At 40.0% G+C, this 20,806-nt stretch overlaps 1 protein-coding gene across 1 annotated transcript in view; it reads right to left on the reverse strand.

Annotated features, from left to right (window-relative positions):
* The window catches only part of MARCHF11 (membrane associated ring-CH-type finger 11), a 119,320-nt gene extending 99,021 nt beyond the window's left edge, over positions 1-20,299 (reverse strand). The window contains exons 1-2 of the mRNA XM_067730048.1: positions 19,642-20,299; positions 18,331-18,486 (exon numbers count right to left, since the gene is read on the reverse strand). Of these exons, the coding sequence (XP_067586149.1) occupies positions 18,331-18,486; positions 19,642-20,157 (672 nt within the window). The 5' untranslated portion in view covers positions 20,158-20,299. The remainder of the gene's footprint in view (positions 1-18,330; positions 18,487-19,641) is intronic.
* Positions 20,300-20,806: the final 507 nt, after the last annotated feature.

A 20,806-nucleotide genomic window follows, 5' to 3' on the forward strand; every position in this document is an offset into this window, starting at 1 on the left:
GAAAGAAATTCTTATATTTTCTGAGCTTCAGATATTTTGGATATTCACCACTGGCATCTAAACCAAATCCTATCTGACATGGTTGGGAAAGGAGCTTTCTGTAGCTACATGTCCAACAAATCTGTTAGCTTCACCTTAGGAACTCAAAAATTCTGTAAGGGGTGGGGCAAGCTGTACTGGACAATCCAATTAAACTTGAGAAACTGCATCCAATAACTGAAGAAAACACATTCTTCTCAAGCACACATCACACATTTATAGAAATTAACCATATAGCTGGCCAAAATTCAAGTCTCACCAAATATTGAAAGACTGAATTCATATCAAGTATGTTTTCTAATCACAAGGCTATCAGTAACACAAAGATAATCCTCATACGTTTAAAAATTAACTGCATGATGACTTGTTAATGTCTATATCCCAATTAGATTCTAAGTTACATAAGAGAAACTCACAGATCAAGCTGGCCAAGAAAAGGGGAAAAGTTTGTAATGATGTGAACGTAAATTTTTAAACAAATAAACTTGATCTCGATCAAAAACAGGCAAAGGATATGAACATATTTGCACACACACAGAAATGCCAATGGTTAGTAAACACAGAAAGCAGTATTCCACCTCACTAATAATTAAGAAAATGCAATTTAAAATAACAAGCTATTACTTGTATAAAACATTAATAATTTAGTTTACTAGTAATTAATAATTGATGATTTCCAGTGTTGCTGAAGATACAGAAAATGGCCACTGTCTCACGCTGCTGACGGAGAGTCATATTAATACAGTGCTGATGGTGGTCAATTTGCAAGTGTCTTTCAAAAGTTTAACGGCACGTACTTCATAACCCAGCATTTCCACATCTGGCTCAATCCTACCGTAATGTTCCCAACATGTGTGTAGGGTTAACTGCAGCATTTTTATAACAGTGAAAAATTATAAACTACCTAAGTGTCCCTCAACAGGAAAACTGTTAAATAAACTGTTAGATTCATTCTGAAGAATATAATTAATGCATTAGTTAAAAAAATAATAGTCATGTGTGATGACATACTATCAAGTAAAAGAAACTAAAGAATAAGGCACGAAGTGAGGGAAAAATACTATAAATACACAAACATATATGTATATACGTGTAAATGCATTCTTCAAAAAGTACTAGAAGGCTACAGACCAATGTTTTAACAGTGATTACCTGGATTGGGGTGGGGCCTTGGGGGTAAAAAAAGAGAGGAATTATCCATTTTACTGGTCTCTGTATTATCTGAATTACTAAAATTTTAACATACTTTTTATTATGTTTTCCTGAGTTACTTGTGTAGTTAAAAACAGTTCAGTAAATTATTAAATTTACCCCAAATCTCACAGTGATATGTGGTGACTCATAAACTAGGATTCAGGCTCCTTAACAGGTCGGAAAGTGTTTTTCCATTTTCCCAAAATGATTTAAACTTTTCTGAACGCCAGAGAGTTTGATTGATCCTGTACATGCGGGCACAACTTATACTGAAGCACCTCCAAGTGAGACACATTTTTCTACACGCTCGTTCTTACAGCATTTGTGAGAATTAAGTCAGGCAATGCCTCTTAAGCACACAAGAGCTCAATAAATGGCAGTTATTATTATTATCAGTTAGAATCTCTATAAGCAGTCCTTGTAGTGCGACACAAACTTTACAATAAATGTGCTTATTTTCTGAGCTCATCAAAGGCTCAGCCACAGTCAGCCTGAGAAAGCGTGTACAAGGGGAGATGCCCAAACATACCCTACATCCTCCTACACCAGATCGCTCTCAACCACACTTAAGAAACACTTTCAGTCCTGGAAATGATGTATTGGGATTTGCTTAAAGTAAACGCTTGTCTGATCTACATCACTTTACACTGTTGCTTGCCATGCAATCAAGTTAGTTTTAATCCATAAATATCTCTAAGTATACAAAGCAATATAATTTTTGTACTGAGTTCTGAATGGATTTACTAGATCCTTAAAAGATAATAATCGTATAATTTAATCATTGTAAAGTCACTTTGCTGGCACTGTTTGGTTTTGATCAGACATGTAGAAGAAATTCCATTATCAGACTCTGATACCACATGAGAAATGAGCTCGCTTCTAAAGTGCTGGCCAAATTCTGACTCACAATTGATAAGGAGTTCTGTGTTACTTTTTAGATCATAGAACTGTCATCCATATATAATTAGCACCTTATCTGAAGTATAGTTTGCCTTCAAACTATAAACTAAAACTGCCTTCAACGATGGCCAATATTCTCCTAGTTCTTTATGGAAATACTAGTCTTATGTCAATGCGGAGCTGCTGGGAAATGGTTAAAGGAATATGTTTTAATACAGAACGTGTAATGCAGATACATTATTGATGTAAGAATTTCTCTCCTTACTCTCAATGAAACTTCATGCTATTTCATTGAAAACTGTCCCAATTTGCTATCAACCCTTTGCTGCAATAGCACCATAAAATGAATACGCTCTGTATTTTGCTAAAGACTTAACTGCTGAAAACATGTTATTGTTCTCATGAAATAATTTTAATTTACTTGTGTTTATTTCATTTAGCACCTATGGTCTGCTACTCAGACAAAAAGGCATTTACTAAGTAACATAAGCCATTTTTCTCACCCTATGAAAATCTGAGGAAGAACATTTTTCTAGCTGTCCAAACTAAAACATACACGATCAAGATATTCAGCTACAAATTAACCATGCTAATTTATGCAATCATTATCATGTTTAGCTTTTTAAATCTTCTCTGAAATCTATGCTGGCCTCAAAATACTTTCCAATTTTTAATAAGGCAAGAGTATCTTTATGTAAAAGGCAGTGTACTTCTTTTATATATTTATCTGTTCACTTAAAGTCCCCCCCCCACCTTATCCCTATTTAAAACATATTTAATGAATGTTATGCTCCCATAGTCATCTATCGGAAGCCTCATATACCTACAGGCCCCCACCCGGCCTGTGATGCTGGAAACCACAGTGTTGAAATGGTTTTCCCCGACAGAGCATAACATCCTTTCCACCTTTTACCATGCTTTCCTGTCCTTCTTAATAAATGAGTTACTCAGCCAAAAAGGCAGGGACAGTGTTACTAACCAAGTCCTTTGAGCTAGTTATGTATTGTTCATTTTCAGTAACTAATAGGTCATCTTTTCCAAGCATTGAACTAAGAGTAACTGTGGCCTCATTGCTCTGGAAAGGATAGTCACATACTTCAAGACAAATAACCTGTTTGTCTAATACCCACTATTAATGTTCTTGAAATGTTTTGTACCTCCAAAATAAAAATATAGTTCCCATTTAGAAAAAGAAAATTCTATCTTTCCTTTTTCCTTCCTCTATTGCTTTTTTTTTATTCCAGTTATTTCCAGGGTACAAAGCCTTTCCTGGGGACTCAAAACCAGACAGAAACACTCACTCTTCATGGTCCGTCCCCCGAGTGACGAACCTCAGGAGATGGCCGGGACCGCTTAATTAAGGTTCCTCTGGTTGTTAGCTAAGAACTTAACCCTCTTGGAAAAAATTTTCTCCCTCAAGCAAGATGACCTGCCATTAGTAAAAACAATCAGCAGTAATTAAAAACCTCATTTTCACACATAGTTCCTAAGTTTTACATCATGAAAATTGCTTCTCATCTAATACTCTTTAAAAATGTTGCCCTGAGCAAAATAAAAGGCCCTCTTTGAAAAAGACTAAAGCTGAACAAAAGAAGCTGAAATATAATCAGTTTCTCTTTCAAATAATGAAACTGCCCCAATATTTGGTCAACAGTTTTTCTTAAATACATGAATCCAAATAAGGGATATTCTTTTCGTCTTATTTCAAAAATATCTAAAATACTTGATCATCAATATGTTACAAATACTTTGGCAGAGACGCTAGATGTCGTAATTATCTTCTGTTTAAACTTGTTGTACCCAAATATTCAACGGGCAATCAAAATGTGAATGTACTCCCTAAAATAACTTTAAATGGATTTAACATTCTGCTTGAGTTCACATGATTTATATTCTTAAACTATTTAATAAGTAGTTATTCCAAAATCTCTGAACAGACTAAAGTTTAAAACCCCAAACTTGCAAAGTGGAATTAAAAAAACAGACAATGTTTGATATAATCAAAATCTAATCAAATTGGGGGGTGGGGGGAAGTGCCTTTTCTGAAACAAATTAGGTAAATAATAACAGATGTCAAAGCCTTTTAAGTAAATGGAACCTAGGCCAAATTTATTTTCAAACGAGATGGAAAAATATATATATAAATATCTCTAACCTAATGGAATTCTGGGCACCATGGGTCAAATTTCGAGAACATGACTGTAGTTATCAGGAGACACTAGAGGGCAGAGTTGCCCAGAGAAGCTCTTCTGACATCTAATTAGCAAAAGGGATACCAATAATCAGATGCTTGCTCTTTATATAAACCCTCAAGATACTGACTTATCTTGAAAGGTTTTAGACTTTTAACAGATGATCTAAACTAGTCCAGTACAATCAAACAAACAAAGGAAACCCACACTAGGGCTCCATGGAGAATACTTGTCCTAAGAATGATCTATCTTCCTTCCTGTACATGTTCATGACTATAACATCTCACTCCCCATGAAACAACCATCACTTTTCTCCTGAATAAAAGATCTTACTAACCCACTTATGCTCATGCCTTCAAAAGCTAGGGGCTTTAAGTTTCAGATGACATTTCCCATCAAATCTGGGGAACGGATTATTCCAAGTACCATAAGCTCAAACAAAATTTGTTTCCATATTATTAAAAGTTTTCTGAAGAGGAGGAAGAAGTGTTCAACCTTCAGAACTCCTTTGTGTTCATTCTCTGTCAATGACAGAGATTCAACAAAGATGGGCTGCCCGGCATTCCACTGCACTGATTAATGGAAGCCATTTATGTCAAGTGGATTTTGGAAGCCCAAATATCAATTTCTGTAGCTCTAAGAGCAACATAAAAAGTCATTTCCCCTCTTTCAGCCACTGCATGACTTTCACAGTGACCAAGTCATGTACAAGCCACATCAATAGCTCCTAATTATAGTAACTTGAAAATTAAAGCCTCACACATTCATTCTCCAAAGAGCCAAGTTTCCTCGATGGCATTCCATGAGGTGAGGGAGCTTCTCTTCAAAACAATCCATCTCAGAAAATGTGTGTTTTTCAACAGAAATAAAATGTATTTGTCCTAGAAGAGTGTTTTATTATCACTGTATTTATAAAATATACTCATAAAAATCAGTATTTAAAATAGTTATAATTCAAATAGGCTAAATTTCTCATATGTTTCTCATATGTGATGATGGCTTTTAAGATCCTAACCCCTTGATAATTCTGTAGCTTGAACAGTGAATGTGACAACATAAACATATATTTTAAATAACTCAGGAAGAGCAAATTAAGCATTTGTGATTCTTAGAATCTAGAATACATTTTTCACTATTTCTCACTACTCTTTTTCTCTTAATACCTGTCTGATCATACCCTTTTTTCCTGGCTTTTAAAACCAATGTCTTGAATATTCATCATAATATCCAACATATACATACAACAGATCAAGGAAATTGGGCCCCTGTTGAGGCATTTAATATATTGATGCAAATTATAAAACTATAGGCTGTAAAATATTGACCTCTCCAGTCTACTCGTGGAAAACTAAAACTCAGAATGAAATGTACTTCAGCAGGAAAACTAATCATCGTAAACATTCACTAGTATATCTTATTTCTAGAAAGCCATAGATGAAGAATTTCTGTCAATCAACATCAAAGATGGCCTTCCCTAACCACTTCATCTAAAATTTTAACCACCCCTCTCAACATTTCATATCCCCCTTCTTTGCCCAGTGTTTTTCCCTTAGCACTTACCATTAATTAATTTACGAATTCTTTTACTTGGAATTTTTACTTGTATATTATCAGTCTCCCTCTCTGGAATGTATGCCCTCTGAGGGCAGGGATTTTATTTCTTTTGTTTATTCTTTTTTTCATCTCCAGTCCCTAGAACAGTGCCTGGCACCTAGTAAAGTAATTAATAAATATTTGCTGGATTATTAAATGGATGAATAAATAAATGAATAAACAACAAATCCAAAACCTGGCAGAACTGTACGTGTTCCAACAGAATAACAGATCCTTCTAAATTGATAATTGCACAAAAAAAGCAATCTCAACAACATTCGTTGACTTTCGTAAGGCTCTATTTCAGGAATAACTATATACAGGTCCAAATAACCCAACTATATGCTGTCTGCAAGAGACACACTAGAGATTCAAAAACCAAATAGGTTGAAAGTAAAAGAATGAAAAAGATACATCACAAAACAGTAACCAAAAGAGAGCTGGAGTGGCTATACCAATATATTAAAGATAAAAATTGTTACTAGAGACCAAGGCCATTTTCTCATGATAAAAAAGTCGATCTGTCAAGAAGATTTAACACTTACAAATGTATTTGCCCTTAATAACAGAGCCCCAAGATATATAAAGCAAAAACTGACAGAATTGAAGAGAGAAAAAGACAATTCAACAATGACATTTAGAGACTTCAATACCCCACTTTCAACTAGACAAAAGATCAACAAGGAAATAAAAGACATGAACAACACTAAAAACTAACTACACCAAGCAGACCTTTATAGAACACACCACTCAACAACAGCAGAATACGCACTCTTCTTAAGAGCACATGGAACAATTCTACAAGATAGACCATATGTTAGATCAAAATCCCTTACCCAAAACACTTTGGGCCATATGTGTTTCAGAATTCCAAATTGTCCAGATTTTGAAAATATGATATGGTACATTTTTATTGTATTATGTAATATCCCACATGCTCAGCAGGATCTAGGTCAACATCCTGTAACCAATCACAATATTTCTATGGCACAATATATGAAAGTTGACACTACCTGAGATAAAGACTATAAATAGCTTCAACTCAGTTCAGGTGTTTTGTCACAAAATAAATTACAAAAAATTTTTTTAACTCTTGCTTCTACTTTCAAAGCATTTGTCAAATGGATCCACTCTTCTTCATCTCTGCTGCCATCATCCTAATATGAGCACCCCTGTTATGTCCTTCCCAGCCATCGGGGAGCATTCTAACAGCACCCCTGCTCTCAGCCCAGGCTCCTTCCAACCCAGTCTTTACAAGGTAACCAAAGGCATTTGTTACTTTTATTATATTGCTCCTCTGCCTGAGACTCTACAGTGATGTCCCATTGCTCCTAGAGTGAAACACGCCTCCCTCACGATGGCCTCCGTGGTAAGGTGCATCCCGGCTTCCCCAAGGTCTCCTACTCCTACTCACTCGTGGACTTCTTCTTACTCCCTTCAATGCAACGAGCTCTTTCCTACTTAGTCTTTAGTCTAGCCGCTTCCCCTTCCAGAATGCTCTTCAAAGAGTTTTTTCAGAGGGGAATCATCACCAGTCTTTAGATCTAAGCTCGGATGTCACCTCTTCAAAGACTTTCCCTACCCCTTCTATCTAAATACACTTAGCCTTCCCCATACCTTTAAAACAAACAAACAAACAAAACACGGGGGACTTCCCTGGCGGTCCAGTGGTTAAGACTGCAGTGCTTCCACTGCAGGGGGTGCAGGTCGGATCACTGGTCAGGGAACTAAGATCCCACATGCCGCACAGCGTGTACAAAAAATAAAAATTTTTTTTTTTAATTTTTAAGAAACTGAATTTTAAAGTTGCTTTAGATGTACATAAAAGTTGCAAAGATAGTACAAAGAGTTCCCATATATGCTGCACACAGTTTCCTCTACTGTCAACCTTTTACATTGCTAAGGTACATTTATTTACAACTTAGTAAACCAACCCTGGTACGTTACTATAATATTAACTAAGCTCCACACTTTACTAAGATTTCACTAGTTCTTCTCTAATGTCCTTTTTCTGTTCTAGGACTCCATCCAGGACACCACATGACATTTAGTCATCATGTCTCCTTAGCTTTCTCTGCTCTGTGACAGTTTGTCAAACTTTCCTTGTTTTTTCTTCACAGTGTTGAAGAGTACCGGTCAGGTATTTTGCAGACTGTCCCCCAACTTGGTTTGACCTGCTCTTTTTCTCATGGTTAAACTAGGGCTATGGAGTTTTAGGGGGAAGACCACAGAGATAAAGTAGTCTCATTACATCATACCGAAGGCATACAGTATCAACATGACATCACCGATAATGTTAAACTTGGTCACCGGGCTTAGGTAGCATTTGCCAGGCTTCTCCACTGTAAAGTTACTCCCTCTCCCCACTTTCCACTCTGTAACCAATCTACTCTTTGGAAACAAGTCACCAAGTACAGCCCACACTCAAGGGCCAGGGGGAGTTGAGGTCCACCTCCTGGAGGGGACAGTATATAAATAAATAATTTGGAATTCTTCTGCAAGGGAGATTGTCTATTTCCCCCATTTACTGATTCATTCAGTCATTTATTTATAACAATATGCACTCATAGATGTTCATATTAGAGTTTAGGTTATAACCCAAAACTACATTATTTGTTTCATTGCTCAAATCACTCCTGGTTTAGCCACTGGGGGCTCTTTCAAGTTGGCTCTTATGTTCCTTTGCTATGCCTCATCCTTTTGTCTTTTTGAGCACTCCATTTTCTGGAGCAAGATACTCCAGTCTCACCTTGTGTAAGAATAGCACCTTGTATGAGACTGGTTCCTTTTATTGGAGAATGGTTTTGGAAACCAAGATCTGGTGCTAGGTAAACTTATTGTTACTGGGGTGTTACTATTAGGCCTTCTCAATAGACAGAGCTAGGAAATGTATGTGTGTATACTAACCCAGGCACAAGCACAGGTCTAAAAATATTTCCATATGTAACCGTTTGTATCTGTATTAAGCAAAACATGAGTTTATACTGATGTTCCCACCTCTAATCCAGTATCACATGATTCGTTGTAGGATTCCATTTTTTTAATCACTCAGATTCTTTTCCACCGGAATTATTAACATAATCTAAAATTACCTAGTTTGTTTACTTACTGTTTGTCCCTTATCATCAAGAATTTAAATTTTAACAAATTCTGGAGCTCTAGAACCTAGAACAGTGCCTGCAACATGGTAGTGGTTTATTGATCAGTGAAAAAATAATCGATAAAGAAGTACTGATTATTTGATTTATAGTAGGAGAAAAAAGATGAAATATTTTGAGGCTACCCCTTGATATGAGTAAGATCATCTTCTAAACGAAAAATAAACACATATTCATCCAACGCTATGCCCTGTTATATTAATAATCTCCACGCATTCACCATCACTTGGCATTGGAATTTCCCCCACAAGCAATTCAAGGAATGCTTGACAATTTTCCCCTGGAGTTTACTGTAGTAGAGCTTAATCATGTCCAAAATGAAAGTAATGTATTTCTTCCTCAGATTTCCTCCTATGTAACATATACTATCTTCAGTCTTAGTAGGGTGTAGGTCAGAGAGAAGAGGCAGACAGGAGGTAGAGAGATTCCTCACCCATCCTTACACGTTTCACTAAACTACCCAAGGAGGTTTCAGTGTCTTTCCCCCCATAGTCTAAGGACCATGTGTCACTCAAAGCTACAGTTAGTTGTAATTTTGTTGGCTTAGCATTTTCCTACTTCTTTCTACTACTTCTCAAATTGCCGAAAAGTCTTGTCTAGATCTGAAAATGCCTTTCATAGAAGCTACTGTGGTATGAAAGGTAAAGAAAGACAGTTCGGGAGGGGATTGAAAGGGATTTTTCATTCAAGATTTTCTTTAACCTTCCAGGTTTGCACTTGGGCATGCTTGTTGGTCCTAGAGAACACAATGTGGGCAAGGGCTGTCACCCCTGTTCACTGTGTCTTTCTCTCCAAAGAACTGGAGGTTCCCCCGGAAACCTCCCATCTACTTGCTCCCACTAAAAAGATACGGGTATGTCAAGAAAAGAAAGAAAGAGGTGGAAGGAGGGTAAGAGAAATACTGAATGCTCAATGTATGCCTGGCAAATCCTGTGCTCTTTACTACCCTACTCTCAAGATTGCAACTAATTTTACCAAAATTTGGTAAAATTTTTTTAATTTTCTTTATTTTTTTTCCTTTAAATTAATAGAGGGGGCACTTACATACATACTGATATTAAAATCTGCAAATGTAACACAGAAAAGAAGTTAATACTGGGGCGGGGGGAGAAAAGAGCAAAAGTCTTTCCCGTGGCTTCTGGAATATTCTTTCACAATAAGTAAAATCCCCTAATATTTGTGAGAGATGTTATCCTTCTTAAAATCTTTTTTTTAAAAAAAAAACAAGCTGAACAAACCAAGGCAAGCCTGTATATATTTCTTGAAATAGTTCCTTGTTTATCTGAACTATTTTGTACCTCGGAGCCATGACACGTAAGTGTCAGCGCACAACTGCACGTCCATATATAACAAAGGAGTGCCCAGAGGGTTCCCGAAATAAGAGCTTGATGCTCCATTCACATGAGGAGGGCCCCCTACGCCCAAATTAAGCCTTGGCCACTTGCACATAATTAGCATGCCAAAATGAGAAATGAAACCAAAAGGCACACTAGGGCAATGGAACTCTGTTACCATGTTAAGGATACAGTGCCCAGGTGTCATCAGTCAAAATGAACTATGTCAAAGAGATGAAAACTGAAGAAAAAAACAGGTTTTCAGACAGCAGCTTTCAGAGCATATACACCTAAAGGAAGGACTGAATAAGAAATATCTCCCCAGTAAGTTCTCTTATCGACTTTACCTACACAGAAACGCTTCCAGGTTTTTGTCACATCTTCCCACGGGACTGCTCCCAGCCCACCTCTACTCATGTGGGACTTCATTTGGCTGAGTCATAAGAACAGCTGTTGAATTATGAGTTATGGGCACAGGCAAGAAGCTGTCGAATGTCCAAGGATACAGAAAGCACAAGCCACAAGTGCAGTTTTTCTTGGCCAAGTCCTCAGTGTCTGCCATCCATTTACTTGTAATTGTAGGTGATTATCTCGTCCCCTCCCTGCCACTCTGAAGGGTCGGAAGCACTCGAGCTGTGCCCTCAGAGTCATCCCATTCTACTCTTAGAAGGTCCAAAAATAGAAGGAAGCTGAGTTTCCTTTGTTCCAATCCTTTCAGCAAACATCAGTCACATCACAGCAAAGCCACGCGCCAAGACAAAGCAGGAAATGAGTAAGGGATAAAGAGTCTGTTCTCTTGCTGCCTTTCCCTGTGTTGGAGTAGTGTACTCACCAGTGGAAACTCATTTTCGAAGTTATGTTGCAGCTGTACAAACTGCTCATTGAAAAAAAAAAAAAATCCGTCACCTTGTTTTCAGCCCAGTGGCAGATTTCACATCAAAAATATTATACCCAGTAGACATTCCTAGCAGTTCATCTATATCTTCAATCATACAGTAAAATTTCCAACAAATTATTCAAATTCTCTGAACAAATGCTAGATGAAATCCTTCAACCAGTGACAACCTCAAGAAACCAAGTGTGTCACACATGGGTAATTTCACATTCACTGAGGCTTTTCTCATGACATTTTATTTTCTGAAAAGAGCAGATATGTCTCACTGGAAGCATTTTTTTTTTTATTTTAGGTTTTTAAAAATAGATCCTGCTCTTAAGACTTCTTCCTGTGGTCTGAAGAACTGAACATATTTTCCCAGGCAGATTCAGAATAGAATTATCAGATCAATTTAAGAACAAGTTGAAAATTGACAGTAGATGGCTAATGGGTGAGCGGTAAATGCAACTTGTTTCCTTAAGTCATATTCTCACTGCAGAAATATGAACATGACCCCCATGATTCTCTCTACCTTTCTAAAACACTGACTCATGTATTCATTCACTCATTCATACCACAAATACTCACTGAATACCCACAAAGTGACCAAGAAAATGACTGTCAAGCTACATTGAGCTGTGTCACATAATCTTTTCCAAAATCTATCCCACTCAGATCTTTCTTTCTTCTACCGGCAGCTGAGTGGAGAGGCCAAGAGAGCAAAGAAGAGAAAGCCGTCGAAAGGAAAATACATTTAAAAAGAGCTATAAAGAAGGTAGAAAAGCAAACACATGTGGAGAAGAAAGTTCTGGAGAGTTATCACTATCGGGACCACATCAGCCCCAATCCTCTCTGCATAAAGGATAAAAGCAAACACCAGTCCACGATGCCCTAAACGGTCCCCATCGTTTTTTTTTTTTTTACTACCATCTCAGAACCATCTGGCTTTGAAACAAATTGTAAAATCACTGTACATATGGTCTATACAGTAAATAAGATGGCTAGAGTAGTAGACAAAGTATAATTTACATATTTTATTCACTAGAGGATCATTAATCTGTTCTAGTGAGTAAAATGCAGATTTGAGTGTTTTGAGAATTAGTAAGCAAATGAAACAAAAATCACCTCAAAGGCCAGAGAGTTGCCTCGTGATGTGTTCTTTGTTAATTCTGACGTTTTTAATTACCTATCAAATATGTCAGTACATGTATTTAAATATTACGTTTTAACATTGTTCCTTAGTTATTCAGGCATGGTAATAAAAAGCTTCCCCTCTGCTTGTCATTTGCTATCAAACCTATAAGAGCAACAGTTAGAGAAGTAAAAGTGGTGGCTTTACCACTTCAACCAGGCTGTATGTATGCAGACATTCTTAATCCATAAAATACAAACGCCTTGAAGTATTTCAACTGACAGCATGCAACACTGTCATGCGCTGACGTTTTCGCTGACGTTTTCTTAATACACTTTCAAAATCGCACGTCAATTTTCAATGAGGATTTGTCAGTCTCTTCTAGTGCATCAGCTATGTCATGAGAACAACTTAATCAGTTCTGAAGAAGGAAATACCCCTTTCATGACAGAGCCCTATTTAGGAAAATAATGATCAGAGGGCCCTCAAGGATTTCATTAAAGTTCTATAAACGCTTTACAAATAGGTTCAGAAGCTGCACCTTAGAACAGTAGCCAAGGTGAACCTACCTAGTGCCAACTTCCTCTCTAATTCAAAACTATCATGATGAACCCCATCATGATAAGAATATGGATAAAAATGAAAACTACCCTCCTTCCTAGGAGTCTCTCCAGTCATTCTCACTGCTGTAAGAAGACTTGCTGCTGACAGCCCATTTTAAGAGTTTAAAGGAAAAGCAGTAAGGGGAAGACTAATACAAAAGTTAAAGGCTGGTAAAGATGGCCAGGGCTCTACTATCCGCAAAGACAGGTGGCCCATCTGCAAGTCTCAATCCCTACTCCGCAAGTCCCTTGCCACTCCTTTCCTCTGGTGCTCTGAGTAACAAAGGAGGAAAAAAAGCTGATGGACACCACGATTCGCTGTGACTGATGCTGGACTACCTGCCTGTGTCCTTTGCGATTTCCCCTTGCCCGGGATCTCTGGGGGTTCTTCAACCTCCTGCTTTACTCACATACACCCCAACCACCAGGGGCCTTTCCAAAGCATAAACACACACCGGTACCCAGTGACGCCGAAGAGCGCTGCCTTGTGCTTGGCCACATGCAAAAGCATCTCATAACTCCGCTTCTGAGCTGACTCCAATGAAGACCCATGGGGAGGGACGACTGGAGAGTAAATATGCTCCCATGTGCTGAGATCATTATAGCTCACTACATCTGAGTTTTCTTTCTTTTTTTTTTTTTTTTTGCGGTACGCGGGCCTCTCACTGTTGTGGCCTCTCCCGTTGCGGAGCACAGGCTCCGGACGCGCAGGCTCAGTGGCCATGGCTCACAGGCCCAGATGCTCCGCGGCACGTGGGATCTTCCCGGACCGGGACACGAACCCGTGTCCCCTGCATCGGCAGGCGGACTCTCAACCACTGCGCCACCAGGGAAGCCCTACATCTGATTTTTTAAATGCTGATTCCTTCTTTATTTACAATAACAAATTTGGTCAGAAACCAAGGTGGGCTCACCTAGAAAAAGCAGGGAGTAAATATCCAGAGATAAAGAATGATATGGAAAGAAGAGTCATTAACTTCATTTTGGTGACAAGAGATTGAAGGAGATAACGGGGACCTGTGAGCACTGCTGCTGTGAGCAAATGAAGGTCCCCATCTGCTAGCTGATTGAACAAGTAAAAATCATCAGCGCCAACACTAAAATGACACCTACTATTGTTAGCACTATTCTAAGCACTCCATAGGTATGTATGTATTTCATCCTCAAAATACGTATAAAACAGGCGCCATTATTATCTTTTAAAGATGAGTGAACTGAGGCACAAATAGTTAAGTAACTCGTCCACGGTAACACAGCTATTGCCTTCCGTGAACGCTCTATTTTCCTATGTTTAGGCATTATAGTCCATCCCTTACAAAAAGTTTAAAGTTTCCCGTACAACACTTCATCTAGTAAATGTCATCTCTTCAAACATCTCTATTTCTCGAAAAAGTACTGAAAGCATTCATAACCCTAAATATACTCGCTTAATTAGTTTAAAATATCACCATCTCAAAATAAATTTGATCTTATAGGTTCTTAGATTGCACTTATTTTATACCATACTGTGAGATTCAAAACAGAATTAGCTTTTACTCTTAAAATTTCATTAATGCATCATCTTGAATATGGTAATCGATAAAAGAGATTCTGCAAGGAGGTAGGAACATAAATGCATGTTAATTATTTCTAATGTCTTAATTAACTCTTACTGCTAATGATACAGTAATTAAGGTTTAAATATATTGTAGAGGATACATCAGTTTTCTATTGGGTCGTGTTTAAGCATTAAACATGATTAAACAGATTAATCATCACTAAAATCTCACAAAATGGGGAGATTTAGACCCAAATTCTCATTGAGATTAGAATTCTGTGTCTAAAACTAAGGTTTTAGACACAGTGCAACATGGTTTCCTCACACACACCTGCTTCCTGGTTAGCTCTTCTTCTCCTTCTCTGTCCCCATGTCCCTCTGAGCACCCAGAGGTACGTCATGGCAATAATCACTTCTGAAAGTGGTTTAGTATATGCATCAAGCACCACTGATGAAGTCAAACTCCCATACATTTTTTTAACCTTCTTGATTTCTGAGCCCTGGGAGGGAAGTGATGGTGATGCCTGTTGACTGACCTGGACCTGATGAGGACCAAATGTAAAGACCAGAGTAGGTAGAGAGTGCCATTTTAGAAGCTATCTCCTATTGTGGATTAAAGAGGTCCACTCCCTTTAAAGAAGGGCAGACTCCAGCGGTGGAGTCTATTTTTCCTTCTCTTTAATCTGGTTGATCCTGTGACTTGCTTCAATCAAGGGAGTGCAGCAGACATAAAGGCATGTCACTTCCAAGGCTGGGCCTTAAGAGATCTGCAACTTCCTCTTTTATGCTCCTGGAACCCAATCATCACGGTTGTGAGCCATCCAAATCACATGGAAAGAGAAGTGGGTAACCAGCTGACAGCCCCAACTGAGCTTCCAACCAACAGCCAGCACAAACAGCAAGTCAAATGAGTGAGCCACCTTGCATGTTCCCATCCAGTCAAAACTCTGAATGATGCCGCATGTGGACAGCAACCTCCCAATTGATCTCAGTCAACCCGCAGACTCTTAAGAGATAATACATGATGGTTGTTGTTTAAACCACTAAGTATATGAGGTAGTTTGACTATACAGCAATAGATAGTCAAAGCCTTTCTAGACCCTCAAAGAGACTCAGGCTGAAACCAGTTCCTGCTTGACTTAGCATAACACAGGATTAGTCGTGGTGGACCCAGACACATCAGGATGGCTACAAGGAAGTTGAAAAGAACACTTTCCAGTGGGGGCACAGTGGCTAAGACCATGAACCTCGGAGCCAGACTGTTTGAATCCTGGCTTTGCCTTTTACTAGATATGCACCTAGTAGAGGTTATTTAACTATTCTGTGCCTCAGTTTGCCTCCATATAAAATAGAGATAATAATATTCTCTACCTCATAGGTTTATTTTGAAGACTAAATATCAGTATCACTATGTGTAAAGCACTTAGAACAGTGCCTGGCACAAAGTAAGTGTTCGGTAAATGTTTATTATTCTCTTGAACGTCCAAGGAACCACCCACTCACAGCTCTGGGAGGGCTCTATACTTAGAACAAAGGGATATGGAAAGTGAAGGGGAGGGTCATAACATGGTTCCTGTTTGATCCTGTGCCATGAGGAAACGGATCTCTGCCATGCCATAAAAGCACGAATATGATAAATGCTAAATCTGATTAGCCTCACACCAGCAAGGGAGAAACCCAAAAATCAGAGTAAATGCTCAGTTTCTGGGTCATCAGTAATAGAAATGTCAGACAATCAGTCACATTTTATCTGAGAATAAACTACTCCTAGGTATAATAATCCGCACTTTGGATTTTATAACTGATTTCTGTTCATTAAGTGTCCTGAGCTTTATAAACGTATAATGCAGTCCTGGTAAGTTATGTTCTCAGGCATGATCTGAACTACCATCATCATACTCATATCAGTTTTGTTTCTAAATATTATTTTGCAGTTCACTGCAACAAACAGATCAGGCTACCGATTACAGCAGTTTTTGCATATGTCATAATAAAATTAATCTTAAATGTATTAGTAATACCAGGTTAGTTTTTGGCTTTTGGTTGCTTTTTGTTTTCTTTTGATTTTTTGGTCATATCATATACACACTTCGGGAACTGTTTTTGTTAAAATGATTATTGATTTTTTTAAATGAAGCAAAATACAGTAATAACTCATTTTGCTATAGGATTAGAATTAGTAACTAGTATTTTTTGCCCCAACCCTTTGTCTCTTCTCTATTTTAAAATTATATCAAGGACCTATTTATATTTACTTCAGAAGTAACCAGCCCAAGTGAATTAATATATTGTGGCCATAAGTTAAAGTTTTTGAAATATTTAGCAATCTTGAACATCTGACCATAGCACTTCTCATGGAACTTTTCACTGGAGCCTCAAAGCTCTCCATTTCTCATCTCCACATACTCTATTCATAAAATTATTGCAGATTCAATTATACTACTCATATTCTGGTATTTGGACATGTCTCCCTCTGTTTTTCAAGAGAACTATGATGGATCAATAAATTGATACCAAGTAGTTCAATCAATTAGCAGTTCTGAGAAAATATGTCAGGTTTGTGCCTATCTTCACCATGATAACATCATTCATCCACATTAGTTATTCATCTTCTTTCCAAATTATTTATAAGCCTGAGATCAGCTTGAGAAAATTCATACTTTCATTTCATACCTGCTAGTCATGCCTTCAATGGTGACTATCAGAGATGCAAATTAATTGCAACTATATGAAGGATGCACAAACTAAAAACTATGAAATTTAAATTATTAATTCAGCATCCAGATTCCTTCTGCAATCACTAACAATTTCACCTGTTTTATTGCTCAATGCAAACTAAATTTGGTAATTTAAATAGAAATAGAGAACACTAGACCTTATCACTGTTTCCCTCCTAACTTTAAGTCCCTCTTCCTTTTCCTTCCATTATCTCCTTCGTCTCTGTGTTTTGAACCTACTCTTTTATGTCTGCTGAACTTCAGTCCCATGTCATTGTCAGATCTCATCAACTACACACTATTCTGCTTTAATCTAAGATGTCATTCTTAATATTATTTTACATCCCACCAGTCTATTCCAAGAAACTGAATCCGTTCCACTATACCAAAAAAAACCAAAAGCCTATTTTTCCATGGGCTTTTGTCGGGTTATGGGCATTATGTTATTATGTGATTATGCACTAAAAGTTTTAAGAATATATACAATTTCGGTAGTATTATTGAGAGTAACTGTTGGGAATACTTCTGCATCCACTATGTAGCTGAACAGAGCAATGAATGAAAGTAGGCAAAATGTAACTGTGAAAAAAACTCATATGAAAAAGAAAGCTTGGTTAAGTAAAAAGACTGTTCAGATTAGAACTAATAGGTTCAACCAAAGTTTTCAGACTAGTAAAGTTTTGCTTTACGTGCATCTATTTTCTGTAAATGGAGCCCGTTTAGAGTTTCAATGCTTAAATTAACAAAATAATTTGTGTAACGTTTCTAATGAATAAAATTGAGTTAATTGAGTGTAAGACATTTGTACCAACTTGCCCTTTTAGAAACAAGGATGGGTATAATTTCATCAATAAACAACAAATAAAGGAGAACATTTGAATAAAAATGGCTTTTGAGTTTCTCAGATAAAAATGTCACAGATTTCTCAAAGCACATCTCTACAAATTCTAAATCTTGGTTTTAGTGTGATTTGCATAAAATGTCTTAAGTAGCATATGCAAATATTCTCATGTCTAGCAACATTATTTCAGGGGGAAAAAAATGTCACAAATGTCTACCTGGCAAGGTTGCTTCATTTTAATGGCTATGACATGGTATCTGTAACAGCAGAGTTCACAGGTCCAGGAACCCCTCTCACTGATCCACTTCAGCAAGCAAAGCTGATGTGTATACCGAACGGACCCGTCACATCGGCAGGGGTTTAACAGCTCCCCCTGGAAAGAAAACAACTCAGTATGAATATATATTGTGTCTCTATCTTAAAAAGCCAACAGTTGCTTTCTTTTCTTTCAAAGCCATTTACCCAGAAGGATACAAGCATCAAACTCTATCCTAGAAAATGAAATTAAATGTTCATACCTCTGGTGGGAATGCAACTAAAGTCTTAAAACTATTTCAAAGATATTACTTAGAGTTATGACATAAATGTTCTACCAACATATGAAATATCTGCAGGATACAGCTCCCAATACCCTAGGGGAAAAGCTATACTATTAAATCTCTTTAATAACTTTTAAGTGGACGGTCAGATGCAATTCCTCTGCAGTTATTCTTAATCATTGCTAAAGAAGAAATGCATGCCATCCCAGAAAGTAGCTTGCAATAGCATTATGCTTTTATTTTTTCTAACTGTGGCATCATAAATATTGACTTAGGGGACTATATTCCTGAAAGCCTTCATATTCTTATGCAATTTCCTTACTTTGAAAAATATTAAACCTAATGTTTTCTCAGACCACACATTTTGTAAGAGAGATGTATTATCCCTGTTGTCTTCGTGATTACTCGCATGTAAGTTTGCATGCACCTCTAATGGAGTTTATAATTTTAGAATTGTGTTTCTTTCTTTCACAAGGTCAAAGTAGTTTTAGTTCTCTTATGAAAACTCTAACATGCTTTTCACCTCAGTGATATTGAGTCACCAAAATGGGCAATAAGGAAAGACCCTGCCCTTTTTGGTTTTGACATGACTCACCCCCTGTTTGTCCTCTAAGACTATCTGCCTCACGATACACCTGTAGAAAAGGAATACAGGTTTGTCTCTATGTATAAACCAGACCCATCAAGGAATTCACACAAGAGATACTTATGGCATTAACACTAAAACACCTGAGGAATGTGTAACTGCAAAACCAGGTAGAAAAAATCAAGTGTAGCCCAAAGCAAACACTATTCGCCACCGGGACAATTGTATCTGCTTTCACAGGAAAGGAAAAGGGAACGCGCAGGAGCCGCCAGGCAACCGCTCAGCCCAGGAACCCAGAGGCGGGCGCTGTCCGTGGTGCTGACAGGGCGCCGTCGAGAGCGGGAGTCAGCCCAGCCCTGCCGGACCCCACAGCAAGCTGCGCCCGGGGCCCGCCGGGCCTTACCTGCTCGGCGCCCTGGAAGCAAATCTTGCAGATGGGCTGGTGGTGCTGGTGCTGGTGCCCGGAGCGCCGGTCGCCGCCGCCGCTGCTGCTGCTGCGGCTGCTGCATACCGAGCGCGTCTCGGGCCGGTCGCTGGAGCCCCGCCGCTCTCCCTCCCCACCCGCGCGGACCTCCGGCTCCCCGGGGCCCTCCTTCCCCGCCGCCGCCTCCGGGACCGTCGTCTCCGGAAGGCGCCTCGGACCTGCCCCGGAGTCGCCTGCCGCGGCCACCTCCTGCCCTGCCGGCGGCAGCTCCTCCGCGCCGCTGCGCCGCGGGACCACCTCCGCTGGCGACTCGTCTGGCCCCGCGGGGCGCTCGGGGGACGCGGGCGGCGCGGGCAGCGGTGGCAGGTAGCGCGGGGGCGCGGGGACCGAGGCTGGCTCTCCTGGCGACGGCGGCGGAGGCGACGGGGGCGGCTCGGCGTCCCCGCTCTCCTCCCCGCGGCGCCGACTGCCGCTGGGGCCGCCCTCAAAGCTCATGGTGGTGGGGCCACCGCCGCCGCCCTCCTGCCAGCCCGGCTAGCGCCCCCGGCTCGGGCTGCAGGCGAAGGGAGAAAGGAGGGGGGAGGAAGAAAGGAGGGAGGAAAGCGGGGCGGGAGGAGGGTGGGGACGGAGCCTGGGGCGCCAGGGGCCGAGGGGCGGGACGGGGAGGGGACGCAGAGGGCCCGGCTGCGACGGCGGCGGCTGCTCCGCGGAACCGCGGGCTCGGCTCTGATGGAGGCGGTGCCGAATTCCGCGGCGCGTGAGAGCCGGGCCGCTGGGGGGCGGGGGGGGGGGGCGACGGCGGGGGCCGGGGAAACCCGGGGAGGGGGGAGGAGCGGCGCAGCAGAGGGGCTGGGCCGGGGGGAGGTATTTGGAGGGAACTGGAGCGGGGCGGTAGGCGTGGAGGAGCGGAGGGTCGTTCCCGGGAATGGGGATGTGGAGGGCCGGGTGCGAACCCCGGGGGAGGTGCGGAGACCGCGGGCCGGCATTGGGGGCGTGGGGGAAATCCCTCAGCCGCCTCCGCCGACCCCGCCCCAGGGCCGCTCACGTGTGTTCCGGGGCGGATTACCCCTCCCCAAGCAGCGCGGCGCTGCAGCTCTTGTGAGCGGGGGCGGGGGGGACGGGTGGAGGAGAGGGGGAAGGGTCG

The sequence above is a fragment of the Pseudorca crassidens genome, chromosome 3, assembly GCF_039906515.1.
Source record: "Pseudorca crassidens isolate mPseCra1 chromosome 3, mPseCra1.hap1, whole genome shotgun sequence".
Lineage (NCBI taxonomy): Eukaryota > Metazoa > Chordata > Mammalia > Artiodactyla > Delphinidae > Pseudorca > Pseudorca crassidens.